At 40.0% G+C, this 17,184-nt stretch overlaps 1 protein-coding gene across 1 annotated transcript in view; it reads left to right on the forward strand.

The window, feature by feature from the left end:
- Window positions 1-16,786, forward strand: part of ZBTB11 (zinc finger and BTB domain containing 11) — a 32,903-nt gene extending 16,117 nt beyond the window's left edge. The window contains exons 4-11 of the mRNA XM_032299239.1: window positions 242-1,083; window positions 1,318-1,494; window positions 7,323-7,568; window positions 11,690-11,834; window positions 12,529-12,646; window positions 14,447-14,605; window positions 14,711-14,886; window positions 15,423-16,786. Coding sequence (XP_032155130.1) covers window positions 242-1,083; window positions 1,318-1,494; window positions 7,323-7,568; window positions 11,690-11,834; window positions 12,529-12,646; window positions 14,447-14,605; window positions 14,711-14,886; window positions 15,423-15,940 — 2,381 coding nt within the window. The 3' untranslated portion in view covers window positions 15,941-16,786. The remainder of the gene's footprint in view (window positions 1-241; window positions 1,084-1,317; window positions 1,495-7,322; window positions 7,569-11,689; window positions 11,835-12,528; window positions 12,647-14,446; window positions 14,606-14,710; window positions 14,887-15,422) is intronic.
- The last annotated feature ends 398 nt before the right edge of the window (window positions 16,787-17,184 follow it).

Raw genomic sequence — 17,184 nt, forward strand, 5'->3', positions numbered from 1 at the left:
TGACTGCCTTACAGCAACTCTTGAGGTAGTAAGTCTGATACTATTTTTTATATTAGGTACTGAGACTCAGTTCATAGAAGTGAGTTAGTCAAGGTTTATTAGAACAAAATGCAAACCCAGGGATGATTAGACAGAATAAATGGTCATATGTGCCTTTGAATTATATTTGATATTGTCATAATTGTGTACTGTTTCATTGGTAATTGACTTTTTCGTCTTAACCTTCCTTGTATTCATACAGGTTTTTGTAAGGCCAGCTTCCTTCCATTACTGGAATTTGCCTATACTTCTGTACTAAGTTTTGACTTCTGTAGCATGGCCGATGTAGCCATCTTAGCTCGTCATCTTTTCATGTCAGAAGTCTTAGAGATTTGTGAAAGTGTACATAAGCTAATGGAAGAGAAGCAGCTAACAGTATATAAGAAGGGCGAAGTACAAACAGTTGCATCCACCCAGGACTTACCATTACAGAATGGAGGTCCAGCACCTTCCATGGCTAGCAATGAGGGAAGCACAACCACTTTATCCACGGACCTTGGGGATTGTGAAATTGTACTGTTGGTGAATGGAGAATTGCCAGGAGCTGAGCCCAATGGAGGGGTAGGACGACAGCCTGAGCCCCAGGTTTCTTCAGAGGCTGAAGCTGTCCAGTCGTCTGTAGGATGTGTAGCTGATTCCCATCCTGAAATGGGGTCTATCGATTTAACAAAAAACAACCAGACGGAACTAAAAACTTCAAACAACAGAGAAAATAACACAGTTTCTAATACATATCCTAAACTTTCAAAAGAGACTGTAATTAGTAGCTCACCAGAGGATAGTGATGTGGGAAATGATATATCTGCTGAGGATATTTGTGCCGAAGGCATTCCAAAACATACGCAGAATGTTGACCAGCCTTTAGAAGATCAGGAAAATCTAGTTCCATCAACAGCAAAGACAGACTTTGGCCCTGATGATGAAACTTACAGAAGCAGGCTTCGACAACGTTCTGTTAATGAAGGGGCATATATTCGACTACACAAGGGAATGGAGAAAAGGCTGCAGAAACGGAAAGCCATTCCCAAGTCAGCAGTTCAACAGGTATGATGCAAAAAGGGTAGACCTTTGTAGCTTTAGCTTTAGGTTAAAGCCATGAACTTATGGCTATAGTGAAAATTATTTGGGAGGGGAGATGGGTGCAAGGTAGCAACTTAATGCTTTAAATGCCAGTGTTAATAAGATAATGTGAATGTGAAATCTTTTTGTTAGAAATTTATAGCATGACTTTAAAAATTGAGTATGTTTACTTAGATTGTGATTTCTGTCTCTTACCAGGTGGCTCAGAAGTTAGTTCAAAGAGGCAAAAAAATGAAACAGCCAAAAAGAGATGCTAAAGAGAACACCGAAGAAGCATCCCATAAATGTGGGGAATGTGGAATGGTTTTTCAGAGACGATATGCCCTTATAATGCACAAACTGAAACATGAAAGAGCTAGAGATTATAAATGTCCAGTAAGTATTTAGAAAGCTAATTGAAGATAACTCTAATCTTATGTAGAATCCAACTTACTGTTGTGTTGTCTTTTCACTTGTATTTCACTTGTCTTACATGGCCGTAAGAGTCATCTTCTGAGTTAAATGTGCATGTCATTTACTTGCCTTCCCAAAATATTCAGTGACTTATCTCTGCTTCCTCCTGATACCCTAGTAAAACAACAGTAAAAAGATCATTTTAAAAATGTAACTCATAAAAAGGCAGAAGATCTTAACAACTAAATTCTAGATATGAATAAATAGATGGAGTAACTTATTCAGCAGATTTGAAAGAATTCACTTCCAGGTTTTCAGTGGGGAAAGTTAAGAATCAACTCAAATTGTATTGTAGAACCACCAGAATGTCTCAGGAATTAGTAGTGCTAGCTGCCTTGAAAGTAGAGGCAATTAAATCACCACCGCTGCCCCCTTAGCCAAAAAAACCATCTTCTTTTTTTTTTTTTTTTTTTTTTTTTAAAGCCTACGGCACCCGGTATTCCCAGACAGTCTCGAAAAAACCATCTTCTACTCCTTGGAAAAGATAAGCTGGGAACGGTGGCTCATACCTGTAATCCCAGCACTCTGGGAGGCCAAGGCAGGTGGATCACCTGAGGTCGGGCGTTCAAGACCAGCCTGACTAACATGGAGAAACCCTGTCTCTACGAAAAAATACAAAATTAGCTGGGCGTGGTGGCACGTGCCTGTAATCCTAGCTACTCAGGAGGCTGAGGCAGGAGAATCACTTGAACCCAGGAGGCTGAGGTTGCGGTAAGCTGAGATTGCGCCATTGCACTCCAGCCTGGGCAACAAGAGCTAAACTCCGTCTCAAGAAAAAAAAAGGAAAAGATAAAGCCATAACTCCACTGGGGAGTGCTATGTACAGTGAAGCTAAATGTACAATACCTAAAAGGGGGAAGGGTAAAAGCATAAAAGCATACTGAATATTGTCTTTTTGGTTTGTTTGTTTTTTGGAGATGGAGTCTTGTTCTGTCACTCAGGCTAGAGTGCAATGGCATGACCTTGGCTCACTGCAACCCCCACCTCCCAGGTTCAGGTGACTCTTCTGCCTCAGCCAGCTCAGTATCTGGGACTACAGGCATGGGCTACCATGCTTGGCTGATTAGTTTGTATTTTTAGTAAAGACAAGTTTGACTATGTTGGCCAGGCTGATGTCAAACTCTTGAACTCAAGTGATCCGTCTGCCTTGGCCTCCCCAAGGTCGGGGATACCACGCGTGAGCCACTGCACCCGGCCAAAGTTCGTACTTTACTCAAGTCCTGGGATATAGGCATCCAGACATTAACTGTAAAGCAGCAGGATTTCTCAGAGATGAAAAATCTGAAGCCCAATAACAAGAGACCTAAAGATACTACTGACTAAAGCTCATGGTTAACAACAATCCCCTCCTCACTCAGGTGGAAATTCCAATGAATTATTTTTTTTTAAGAGATGGGGTTTCACTATGTTAACCAGGCTGGTTTCAAACAAACTCCTGACCTTGCAATTCACCTGCCTCAGCCTCCCAAAGTGCTGGGATTTACAGGCGTGAGCTACCACACCTGGCTCCAATGAATTTTTTAATGTTTCATTCTAAAATATGAACAGATATTAGGGACTATTAGACTCATGACAAAAGATTTCAAGAAAACAACTTTGGCTGGGCACAGTGGCTCATACCTATAATCTGAACATTTTGGGAGGCCGAGGCAGGTGGATTGCTTGAGCTCAAGAGTTTAAGACCAGCCTGGGCAACATGGTGAAACCCTGTCTCTAAATATAAAAACTAACTGGACATGGTGGCACACACCTGTAGTCCCAGCAACTTGTGGGGGGGCTGAGGTAGGAGGATGGCTTGAACCCAGGAGGTCAAGACTAAAGGGAGACAAGATTGCCCCACTACACTCTAGTCTGGGTGACAGAGTGAGACCCTGTCTCTTAAACAAAAAAAAAAAGACAACTTTGAGGAACCCAAGACTAGCAAGAAAAAACTGAAAAAACCTCAAAGTATTTTATATAAGAGATAAATGAACAAATTATGTTTACAGAACAACTAGGTACTATGTTTTTGTTTTTTGTGTTTTCTTTGAAACAGAGTTTCATTCTTGTTGCCCAGGCTGGAGTGCGGTGGTGTGATCTCAGCTCACCGCAGCCTCCTCCTCCCAGGCCCAAGCAATTCTCCTGCCTCAGCCTCTTGAGTAGCTGAGATTACAGTCATGTGCCACCGTGCCTGGCTAATTTTGTATTTTTAGTAGAGATGGGGTTTCTTCTTGTTGGTCAGGCTGGTCTTGAATTACTGACCTCAAGTGATCCGTCCACCTCAGCTTCCAAAAGTGCTGGGATTACAGACATGAGCCACCACACCGGGCAGTACTATGTTTTTAAAAGGGCACATTGAGGCTGAGCATGGTGGCCTATTCCTATAATCTCAACACTTTGGGGGCAGAGGTGGATCACCTAAGCCCAGGAGTTCAAGACCAGGCAGTATAGAGAGACTCCATCTCTACCAAAAAAAAAAAAAAGTTTTTTTTTGTTTGTTTGTTTTTGGTTTTTTGTTTTTTTTTGTTTTTTTTTGAGACGGAGTTTCGCTCTTGTTACCCAGGCTGGAGTGCAATGGCGCGATCTCGGCTCACCGCAACCTCCGCCTCCTGGGTTCAGGCAATTCTCCTGCCTCAGCCTCCTGAGTATCTGGGATTACAGGCATGCGCCACCATGCCCAGCTAAAAAAAATGTTTTTAATAAAAGATCACATTGGCTGGTCCGAAGTTAGTGAGTTATCTCCATTGATTGTTCACAGTTACAGATTGAACTCCTTGTTTAACTCTTTACCCCCTTCTCACTACTGCACTTGACTAATGTTTAAAAATATATATATATATATATATATATAAATAAAAAGTTGTATTAGTCAGGCACAGTGGCCCACACCTGTAGTCCCAGCACTTTGGGAGGCCAAGGCGGGCAGATCATAAAGTCAAGAGATTGAGACCATCCTGGCCAACATGGTGAAATCCCATCTCTTGGAAAAATACATTAGCTGGGCATGGTGGTGCACACCTGTAGTCCCAGCTACTTGGGAGGCTGAGGCAGGAGAATTGCTTGAACCTGGGAGGCAGAGGTTGCAGTGAGCCGAGGTCGCACCACTGCACTACAGCCTGGCAACAGAGAGAGACTCCATCTCAAAAGGAAAAAAAAAGGTTATTAGTATAAAGGACACATTAAAATAACTAAAGAGTTTTTTAGGAATAACACATATAGTATCATCTAAAAATCTCAGAAAAGTTGGGAAATAAACTAATGAAATCTCCCAGAAAATAGCGCAAAAAGACAAGTTAGAAATGGAAGTGAAAAATCATAGGATTTGTCTAAGATATTCAGTATACAATTATTATTTTCAAACAACATGGAAAACATTAATAAAAATTTCAGAACTTAAGGATAGAAGTTTTTGTGTTAAAGTAGTACACTGAATGCCCAGAACAGTGGATGAAAATAAAACTATTGAAGTACATTATAAAATTTCAGAATAAGGGACAAAAGTAAAATAAATTGCCAGAGGAAAGACAAAAACGTTGTCAGTCTCAAAAAGAATGAGAATCAGAATGGCTTTAGGCTTTTCAACAACAGCAACAGAAACTAGAAGACAAAGCTACAATGTGTTTAAAATCTAAAGAGAAATGATTTCTGGCTTGAAATCTTACAGCCAATCAGTCAAACTTTTAATTACTTAAGTTGGTAGAATAAGAATATTTCAGACATGCCAGGTCTCTAAAGTATTACTACCCAAATTTTCTCAAGAAGCTATTGACATATGTTTCACTAAAATGAGCAAGACATGGTAAATGGAAAACGTGGTGTTCAATTCAACAGAGTCCTAGAGGATTCATCAGGAAAATAGTGAAGGGAGATCCCAGGATGAAGCTATGTACCAGGCACTGGGAACAATTAGCCCCAGGACATAATTTTTTTTTTTTTTTTTTTTTTTTTAGACAGGGTCTTGCTCTGTTACCCAGGCTAGAGTACAACGACGCTATCAGTGCTCACTGCAGCTTCCACATCCCAGGCTCAAATGATCCTCCTGTCTTAGCCTCCCAAATAGATGGGACCACAGGCATGCACCACCATGCTCGGCTAATTTTTGTATTTTTTTGTAGAGACGGTTTTACTATGTTGCCCAGGCTGGTCTCAAACTTCTGGACTCAAGTGATCCGCTCTCTTCAGCCTCCCAAAATACTAGGGTTACAGGCATAAGCCACCATGCCCAGCCCAGGACATAATGGTTTGAAGAGATTTCCAAAAAGGTGATGGGTTTTAAATCTCCTCCCAGTACAGTTGGGGGCAGGGTTTGGCAAATTAGTAAGTGCAAAGAGAATTAAGTAAAACAAAAAGCAAGAAAGGAAAAAGAATTATAGTGTACTGTATGTGGCCCAGTGGTAATAATATTTATGTCCAAAAATGCAAGCCTCAAAATTGGTCTACTCAAGAATATGATATAACAGTATTGATAAAGAGGGGTAATGGAAATCATTTACGTGTCTAAGTAGGGAGTAGGGGAGTGAAAATGTGAATCAACTTCCATTATGTATGTAACATAGAGTTACAAAGAGAAGCATTGAGGGCTTCATCCAAGCACAACTGCACTTAAAAACAAAGTCAAAGATAACTCTAGAAGCAAAATATAGTGGCGATGATTGGCCAGGAGACCAGTTTTACTTGTTTTAAAAAATAGGTTTTGAAGAGGGTAAGCATATATAACTTTGATTTTAAAATGAACAAAACTTTTGTGAATCTTCAACTATGAGATAAAATCCAAGGACCATTAATCATAGCCTGATATTTCTATTTCCAGGCCCTACTTCTGTTCCACATGACAGCTATTAATACTCATACTAATGATAGTATTCTTTTTTTTAACCATTCCTGTAAGACCTATTTGAAGCCCAACCTTCTTGATACTTCACTTTTTTTAACATATAAGTCTTGTGCTGTTGAGGTTAGGTGATCGAGACCATCCTAGCCAACATGGTGAAACCCCACCTCTACTAACAATACAAAAATTAGCTGGGCGTGGTGGCACACGCCTGTAGTCCCAGCTACCCTGGAGACTGAGGCAGGGGAATCGCTTGAATCTGGGAGGCAGAGGTTGCAGTGAGCTGAGATCACGCCACTGCACTCCATCCAGCCTGGGACAGAGTGAGACTGTGTCTCAAAAAAATAAAAAATGTCTTCCAACTATTTCAGCTTTAAAAAAAAAAAAAGAAAAGAAAAATAAGAAATGACCAGGCGAGGTGGCTTATGCCTATAATTCCAGCACTTTGGGAGGCCAAGGTGGCCGGATCATGACGTCAGGAGTTCAAGACCAGCCTGGCCAACATAGTGAAACCCCATCTCTACTAATAATACAAAAAATTAGCCAGATGTGATCGCAGGCACCTGTAATCCCAGCTACTCAGGAGGCTGAAGCAGGAGAATTGCTTGAACCAGGAGGCAGAAGTTGCAGTGAGCCCAGACTGTGCCACAGCACTCCAGCCTGGGCAACAGAGTGAGACTCCATCTCAAAATAATAGTAAAAATAAAATAAAATTTAAGAAAACAAATATCTTGTACTGTCATCAGACTTCAGCCTCTCCAGAATAGGACTTGAGTCTTATCCCTTTTGTCTTTATAATCTAGTACCTATTGTTTTTTTACATACATGTGTTTATTTATTTATATAATTGTAACAAAAACAAAGTTCAAATATGAGTTGAGTTTCATTTAACATTTTGTAACGATAATACAGTTAATGAGAATTTTGTTTCCTTTTCTAGTTGTGTAAAAAACAGTTTCAGTACAGTGCCTCCTTGCGAGCACACCTTATTCGTCATACCAGAAAAGATGCACCCTCTTCATCTTCATCCAATTCCACATCTAATGAAGCATCAGGAACATCATCTGAGAAGGGCAGAACCAAACGGGAATTTATATGTTCCATATGTGGAAGAACATTACCTAAATTATACTCTCTTCGCATACATATGTTAAAGCACACAGGTGTAAAGCCACATGCATGCCAGGTAAAGCTATGACATTTATTTTGCTATTTAAAGAACATTAGAACTTAACTATGGGCGCCAGAGACTGGTGGGATAAGTATTCTCAAGTCACTCATAATTTGTAAAATGTCAGGGAAATGTATTACTTTTTTAATGCCTAGATCAAAGGTGATTCCCTATCATCATACATTTTTAATTTGCTCTCTGAAGTTGTAATTTAAATCTATTTAAGATGTTTGTGAAAACTTACTAGGGTCCAGAGAATGTATAGGGTAAAAAACCAATTTATCCTTCCAGCCATTCCTTAATCTTCAACAGGACCAACCTGGACTGGAAAGGAACCCATGGCTTTAACAAATCTCTATGGTCCATAAAAGTTCTGCCTAAGCTGTGTTCTTCTCTAGAGCTAAGGATTGAAAGTACCTAAATGCCAGGCCGGGAGCAGTGGCTCACACCTGTAATCCCAGCACTCTGGGAGGCCAAGGCAGGTGGATCACAAGGTCAAGAGTTTGAGACCAGCCTGGCCAACGTGGTGAAACGCCATCTTTACTAAAAATCAAAAAACAAAATATTAGCTGGGCATGGTGTCGGATGCCTATAATCCTCAGCTACTTGGTAGGCTGAGGCAGGAGAATCGCTTGAATCTGGAAGGCGGAGGTTGCAGTGAGCTGAGATTGCACCACTGCACTCCGGGCTGGGCAACAGAGCAAGAATCTGTCTCAAAAAAAAAAAAAAAAAAAAGGCACCTAAATGCCAAATCATGAATCCTGTAATTAGCTGCTTCGGGCTATTTGGAACAGTGAAAAATTTCCAGTAGCACTTGTAACCTTATATATGAGTATGACTCAGTTTGGGTTTTTTCTGTCTGTTTTGAGACAATGTATTGCTCTATCACCCAGGCTGGATTGTAATGGCATGATCACAGCTTACTGTGGCCTCCACCTCCCAGAGGCTTAAACCATCCTTCCACCTCAGCCTCCCAAGTAGATGGGATTACAGGTGTGCACCACCACACCTGGCTAATTTTTTTTTTTTATATTTTGTGGAGATGGGATCTCACTCTCTTGCCCAGGCTGGCCTCAAACTCCTGGGCTCAACTAGTGTTCCTGCCTCAGGCTCCCAAAATACTGGAATTATAGGTGTGAGCCACTAGGCCAGGCCTGGTGGCTCACACCTGTAATCCCAGCACTTTGGGTGGCCGAGGCAGGCAGATCACCTGAGGTTGAGAGTTTGAGAGAAACCTGACCAACATGGAGAAACCTCATTTCTACTAAAAATACAAAATTAGCCGGATGTGGTGTCCTGTCTTGAAATCCCAGCTACCCAGGAAGCTGAGGCAGGAGAGTCACTGGAACCTGCGAGGCCCAAGTTGCAGTGAGCCAAGATTGCACCATTGCACTCCAGCCTGGGTAATAAGAACAAAACTCTGACTTAAAAAGTTTTGGAACCAATGAGATTTTTTCTTTCTTTTTTTATTTTAATAATTTTCAAGCCGGGTGTGGTGGCTCACGCCTGTAATCCAAGCACTTTGGAGGCCAAGGCAGGTGGATCACCTGAGGTCGGGAGTTCAAGACCAGCCTGACCAACATGGTGAAACCCCATCTTAAAAAAATAATAATAGGCCGGGTGCGGTGGCTCAAGCCTGTAATCCCAGCACTTTGGGAGGCCGAGGCGGGTGGATCACGAGGTCAAGAGATCGAGACCATCCTGGTCAACATGGTGAAACCCTGTCTCTACTAAAAATACAAAAAATTAGCTGGGCATGGTGGTGCATGCCTGTAATCCCAGCTACTCAGGAGGCTGAGGCAGGAGAATTGCCTGAACCCAGGAGGCGGAGGTTGCGGTGAGCCGAGATCGCGCCATTGCACTCCAGCCTGGGTAACATGAGTGAAACTCCGTCTCAAAAAAAATAATAATAATAATAATTTTCGAGGAACAGGTGGTGTGTGATTACATGCATAAGTTTTTTAGTGATGATTTCTGAAATTTTGGTGTACCCATCACCTGAGCAGTATACACTGTACCTGGTGATGTAGTCTTTTATGCCTCACTCCCAACTCACCATTTCCCCCTTATTCATAGCTTAGTTCTCACTTATAAGTGAGAACATACGATGTTTGGTTTTCCATTCCTGAGTTGTTACTTCACTTAGAGTAATGGTCTCCAAACGTTATAACCTGGGAGGCAGAGGTTGCAGTGAGCCGAGACTGCACTCGTGTGTGTGTGTGTGTGTGTGTGTGTGTGTGTGTGTGTGTGTGTACACACACACACACGCACCCATATATACCACATTTTCTTTATCTGCTTGTTGAATTATGGACATTTGAGCTGGTTTCATATTTTTGCAACTGTGAATTGTGCTGATGTAAACATGCATGTGCACGTACCTTTTTCATATATCAATGAGATTTTTTAAAGACAAGGTCTTTCCTGTTTTGTTGCCCAGGTCAGAGTACAGTGGCATTATCTTAACTCACAGTAAACTCAAACCCCTGATTTCAAGCAGTCCTCCTGTATCAGCCACCCAAGCAGCGAGGACTTCAAGTGCATGCCACCACACCCACCTAACTTTTTTCTTTTTTTTTTTTTTAGTTTTTGTAGGGTCTTGCTATATTGCCCAGGCTGGTCTTGAACTTCTGGTCTCAAGCTCTTCTTCCATCTTGGCCTACCAAAGTGCTGGGATTATAGGGGATTATAGGCAAGAGCCACTACACTTGGCCTCCAATGAGTTGTTTTATATTTCTCTCTTTTTTGTACCCTTTTATTATATTAGAAGAGAATGAGGTGGACCCTCATGTACCCTTCACCCAACTTCAGTAGTTACCAGCTCGTGGTCACATGTGTTTTATGTATACTCTTTTTTTTGGACACAGTTTCACTCTTGTTACCCAGACTGGAGTGCAATGGCATGATCTCAGCTTGCCGCAACCTCTGCCTCCTGGGTTCAAGCAATTCTCCTGCCTCACCCTCGCGAGTAGTTGGGATTACAGGCGTGTGCCACCATGCCCTGCTAATTTTGTATTTTTAATAGAGACTGGGTTTCTCCATGTTGTTCAGGCTGGTCTTGAACCTCCAACCTCAGGTGATCCACCTGCCTCAGCCTCCCAAAGTGCTGGGGTTACAGGCATGAGCCACCACCCCGACCTTGTGTATACTCTTATTGATTACCCTACTCCCACAACCCCTCTCCCCCGTCAGTTATGAAGCCAAGTCCTAAGGATCACTTTATTCATAAATGTATGTATGTATTTTTATTTATTTATTTTTGAGACACATTCTTGCTCTGTCACCCAGGCTGGAGTGTGGTAGTGTGATCTTGGCTCACTGCAACCTCCACCTCCTGGGTTCAAGCAATTCTCCTGCCTGAGACTCCCGAGTAGCTGGGATTACAGGCACCTGTCACCATAAAAGTCATTTTTATTTTTTTTCTTTATTTTTTAAGATGGAGTTTCCACTCTTGTTGCCCAAGCTGGAGTGCAATGGCTCGATCTCAGCTCACTGCAACCTCCACCTCCCAGGTTCAAGCGATTTTCCTGCCTCACCCTCCCAAGTAACTGGGATTACAGGCATGCGCCACTACATCTGGCTAATTTTGTATTTTTTAGTAGAGGCAGGGTTGCTCCATGTTGGTCAGGCTGGTCTTGAACTCCTGAACTCAGGTGATCCACCCGCCTCAGCCTCCCAAAGTGCTGGGGTTACAGGCATGAGCCATCATTTCTATTGTATTTAACAGAAATTTCTCTCAGTGGATTGTGGAAAGGAAAAAAGTAATTAGTTCTTCTTCACAGTTTGAAAAGTACTGTTCTAGTTGGTGTAGCAGGAGATGGTATATTGTTCTTGACTAAGCTCCCATGTCTCTTAATATAATGTATACTGTTTACCAGTCTCAAGGATAGCATGAGCTTTGTCTGATTTTTACTATTTTGAGAGTCTCTGGTGATCACATGGATTTAAGAAAGATAACAATATCTGTTGAATACTGAATCAGAAGAGGGGTCAACTTTCAAGTTAGTTCCAACTTTCACTTTGTCACTATGTTTATCATAAGTTAAATAACTTAAATATTTATTTAAAATAACACATTCATTTTCTATGTTCTCCCTTTTTGTTTTATTGACTTAATCACCCCCGTTCTATCTTAGGTCTGTGGAAAGACTTTTATCTATAAGCATGGTCTAAAATTACACCAGAGTCTCCATCAGTCACAAAAGCAGTTCCAATGTGAGCTGTGTGTTAAGTCATTTGTTACCAAACGGAGTCTTCAAGAACATATGAGTATTCACACAGGTAATGAGAAATTTATATTGACATAGTTATATTTCATAAACTATTAATTTATAATGATTATGCTTTAATTATACCAGAAATTATGTTGATAAACTGATAGTTGTGTGTGCTCAATTTTGTATTGAGAAAGTATTTAAAATCTAAAAGCATTTTTTTAGCTGCTGCATTTTCTTAAATCTGGTTTTACAGCTATGTTTGTGTACAGAATATTCATTGTTTGCTTCAATGTAGAAAATGTGCACTAAGTGTTAAAATCGGCATAATTTAAATCTAGGCATAAAGAAATGATCATGCTTTTAAAAAATTAAATGATAGGTAGACATAATTGTCAGCATAGGAGTTGGCTTATATTTTTTGTCCATATTTACTTATTTTTAGATGCTTTAAAGCAGAAATGTGGGAATAGCCAATGAAGGGTAGATATCTGCTGCAACTTGTATTCAACTCTATTACTCTCACAATCCATAGGTCATACAACTGTGTCACATTTCTTGGATTGTAGCCTCTGATAGTACTATAGTTGTTGAGAGGAAAGGGGGATTTTGACATGGTTTATTGTTATTCTTAGATGTCTGCCAAATGTTACAGCTTCCATGTGCCTTTGGTAAAATAACTTCTGAAATATGACATAAAGAATTCTGTTAAAAGAGGACTGATGGCTGGGTATGTGACAGGGTTTTAACTTTTTTAATAGGAGAGTCCAAGTACCTTTGCTCAGTTTGTGGGAAGTCTTTTCATAGGGGTTCTGGACTCAGCAAGCACTTCAAGAAACACCAACCAAAGCCTGAGGTTCGGGGCTATCACTGTACTCAGTAAGTATGCAATATGTGAGGCGTTCAATTAATTTAATTATGTTTTTACTCAGTTTTCAAAAAAAAATTTGAAGATGATATTAAACTGTAACTTCAGTTGCCTCTTGATTTTAAAGTCCTTTTTTTCTTGCCTAAGTGTTACTATTTTTAAACATCTTTGTGAGGTAAATTATAAGCCATACACATCACTCATTTAAAGTGATTTAAGGGGATTTTCAAATGTACTACCTGGAGGTGGGGACTGTGGAAAGAAGGGTCTCACTAGCAGCCAGTTTCTTTCCCCTACTTGTCTTCATTTCCAGAGCCTCCTAAAATCTCAGTTATAATCGAGGTAAAATTCATATAGCATAAAATTAATTGAGCCAAGCACAACAGCTCAAGCCTGTGATCCCAGCACTTTGGGAGGCCAGGGCAGGAGGATCATCTGAAGTCAGAAATTTGAGACCAGCCTGGCCAAAATGGCGAAACCCCATCTCTACTACAAATACAAAAATCAGCCAGTTGTGATGGCGCATGCCTGTAGTCCCAGCTTCTTGGGAGGCTGAGGTGGTAGAATCACGAACCCGAGAGGTGGAGGTTGCAGTGAGCCAAGATTGAACTACTGCACTCCATGCTGGGAGACAGAGTGAGACTTGCCTAAAAAAAAAAAAAAAAAAACATTTTAGTGTGGGTGCAGTGGCTCATGCCTGTAATCCCAGCACTTCAGGAGACAGAGGTGGGAGGATTGCTTAGGGCCAGAAATTCAGAACTAGTCTGGGGAGGCAACATAGCAAGACCCTGTCTCTTGGGAAAAAAAATAAAAAGCCAGGAAGCCCGCTCTCTTTTTTTTTTTTTTTAACTTTTATTTTAGGTTCAGGGGTACATCAGAAAGCTCTCTTACAGGTATCCAACAATTTTTTTTCTTTATTAAACATTTGCCTGGTCAGTATAAGCTTTTAATTAGTGTCTAGAACTCCTGGTAAGGTTGATTCTGACAGTTTGCCAATTTATCCTCTGCTTTTACGGAGAGATGGGCTTTGGAGTTTCCTACTTGCCATATTTGTTGATGTTACTCTAATTAGTCTTATTTTGAAACAAAGATAGTTTGTCATCAATACATTTTCAGTTGTAAGTGAAAGAACACCCAACCAAAACAGGCTTGAATTAAGTGTAAAGTCTAGGAGTCCGAGTAGTTTAATGTAAACTGTATTCAAATTCATTAGCACTTGTTTTCTCAGAGGCACCATATGGATGATGGCAGTGGTTTCAGTCTCACATCCTCAAAGGACAGTGGCAGTGGCAGTGGTTTCAGCTTCACATTCTCTCAAATCCCAAATTGTCAAACTTTGTCTCTGGTAGTTCCATCAAAGCCCTGAGGGTTACCCCAGTTACATCAAGTTAAATCCGTCAACCCTGAGTCAATCACTGTAAGAGAATTCTGTGCTGTGATTGACTTAGGCCCAAGTCATTGCTCTCTCCCTAGGGTCAAAGGTAAAGCCTACCCTCAACACATGGACTGAGAATTAGAGGGTTGAATAGGGATCTCAAAGTGGGGTCACTTAGGGGAGAGAAAGAATAATAAATTTCCTCTGTAATAACTGTTGAGAACATGCATGATTCTTTCTAAAACATTTCTAGTGGTCTTACAATAAAAAGAACCTAAAACCCTGTAGCCTTTATGAAAGATTGGAAAATTAGGGAATTCTTTTAGGTTGAGATCATCTTTTGGAGTTCTAAAAAACTAAAAATGGTTACTGAGTTCTTGGAAACTTGTTTTAAAGGAATAAGATTATACAATTGGGTAACTGAATTTTATTGCAGATGTGAAAAAAGTTTCTTTGAAGCTAGAGATCTTCGCCAGCACATGAACAAACATCTTGGTGTGAAGCCATTCCAGTGCCAATTTTGTGACAAGTGCTATAGTTGGAAGAAAGATTGGTATTCCCATGTGAAGTCTCATTCTGTCACTGAGCCTTATAGGTGGGTAAATTTGAGAAGGAGCTGAACTTGTTATGTGTATGTTCTCTGATTGTTATGGCTGCTGCTGCTTTGGACAAAATAATTTGGTCTTTTCCCCTATTTTAGGTGTAATATATGTGGCAAAGAATTTTATGAAAAAGCTTTGTTCAGAAGGCATGTAAAGAAAGCTACCCATGGGAAAAAAGGAAGAGCAAAGCAAAACCTGGAACGGGTGTGTGAGAAATGTGGAAGAAAATTCACTCAGCTAAGAGAGTATAGGAGACACATGAACAACCATGAAGGTATCTATGCTTTGTGTTATATGTATCTAAATAGAATAAAAGCCAATCCAGTAGTGGTTCTCCTTTTGCCGGCTGTTTCACCTTCCTTGGTAAGAGATTAATTTTATATTTTTATTCATATGACAGAGGTGATCCTCAACCTGAGTACCTATTATTGTGTATACAAACAGATTCCTATTTTAGTGAACTTAATTCCATATCAACATTGTTAGGCTAAACTAAACTATTTGAAGCCTCTTTTTTATTATCCTAGGGTTTTAGGATTGCTGTTTAGCAATGAAGGAATAAATGAGATCATGCATAGAAACTGAAATTTGTCTCAATCACATCTGTCCATAGGAAGATCTTTAGAGAGATTTATAGTTTAGAATCTTGTTTATTCTAAGGAAAACCATTAGGGCCTAAATAAAACATTGCCATAGTCAAGATAGAAAGGCTTATCTACTGTACTTTTTAATAAAAGGAAATTTGGCAGGCAGTTTAAATGTATTTCGGTACTTGAACCTCACTACACGTGCTTTTTTTTTTTTCTTTAGGAGTTAAGCCATTTGAGTGCTTAACATGTGGAGTCGCTTGGGCTGACGCCCGATCTCTAAAGCGCCACGTCAGAACACATACAGGTGAACGGCCCTATGTCTGTCCCGTATGTAGTGAAGCCTACATAGATGCTCGAACACTCCGTAAACATATGACTAAATTCCACAGAGACTATGTGCCTTGCAAAATTATGCTGGAAAAAGACACCCTTCAGTTTCATAACCAAGGAACTCAGGTGGCACATGCTGTTAGCATCTTAACAGCAGACATGCAGGAACAAGAAAGCAGTGGTCCTCAAGAACTTGAGACTGTGGTAGTGACAGGAGAAACTATGGAAGCTCTGGAAGCTGTTGCAGCTACTGAAGAGTATCCATCGGTTTCTACGCTTTCTGACCAAAGTATAATGCAAGTGGTTAATTATGTATTGGCACAACAGCAAGGACAGAAGCTATCTGAAGTTGCAGAAGCTATTCAAACTGTTAAAGTAGAGGTAGCACATGTTTCAGAAGGAGAATGAATATGTTATGAAGATAAAAAGTAACATCTCTTGTACACTGAACTCACAGAACATTTGTTTACAGTTCTTGATGACTATGTGCTTGGAGTTTACATATCAAAGCTCTGGGCTGTTTGGTAACATAACATTTCCAAATATTCTTTCCAGCTGATGGGTTCAATAGAAAAGTCCATTTAGTGTAAAGGAATTGAAAACAAGTCTATTAGGTTGGTGCAATTACTTTTGTAATTGACTAATTAATTACTTTTGCACTAACCTAATATTTGATGGCAGTGGTTTATCATGATACACCTTTTATGAATTAATGTTTATAAATGACTGTACTGAATTTAAAACTGTACAGTTTCATTTGCATTTTGACATATTATACATTTTGCATTTAAAAGGCTGCACCAATTGGCTTTTCTTCTGTTTTATTCTCAAAATACAGAGATTCTGTGATTTATTTGCCCTGTTTATGGATTAAAAAGAAAATTCTAATATAAAAGCATTTCAATAGGATGCATAGGTATATTACTTTTAAATGCTTTAGATCTGTGATTCTTGACTATTTATTTTATCCCTTTTAAGTCAGGGATTCTTTATTCTGTTTTAAAGCACTTAATGAGTTACATGTTGTAATCAAGTTTGCACAATATATTTATCTATATGGGGAACCCATAAATGAATAGCTAATTTTTCAAATGCCATTAAAATGCATGAAATGCTTATTAAAACCTTATTATACTGTCTCTTCAAGGCAAGTAAATTGACCATGAGAAAAGAACACTTATTAAACACTGTTGATGGAAAAATTCTCCTTGTTAACATAGGACAATTAATGGGGAAAAAAATTTCTCGTTCTTTGCAAAGAATGAACAAGTTGATAAGCTAGGTTTGGTATGTTTTCAGCTTTTGTATCATGTTTGTTTAATTTGGTTGAAAAACTGCAGTTGAGAAATCGGATAGCAATATAGAAATTCACAGCAGCTCTGTGGATACCATGTAATTGTCAGATAATTTCGGAATATTGAATATTATTCAGTGCAGCCCTCATAGTATAATACTTGAAGAAATTAATTGATTACAATTTCACCAAATTGTTGAAGGTAAATTTTTTTCTTTTGAGATGAAGTTTTGCTCTTGTTGCCCAGGCTGGAGTACAATGGCACAATCTCAGCTCACCATAACCTCCACCTCCTGGGTTCAAGCGATTCTCCTGCCTCAGCCCCCCGAATAGCTGGGATTACAGCACGTGCCACCAT

Source organism: Sapajus apella, unplaced genomic scaffold, assembly GCF_009761245.1.
Source record: "Sapajus apella isolate SASKATOON/1434 unplaced genomic scaffold, GSC_monkey_1.0 scaffold40, whole genome shotgun sequence".
Classification (NCBI taxonomy): domain Eukaryota; kingdom Metazoa; phylum Chordata; class Mammalia; order Primates; family Cebidae; genus Sapajus; species Sapajus apella.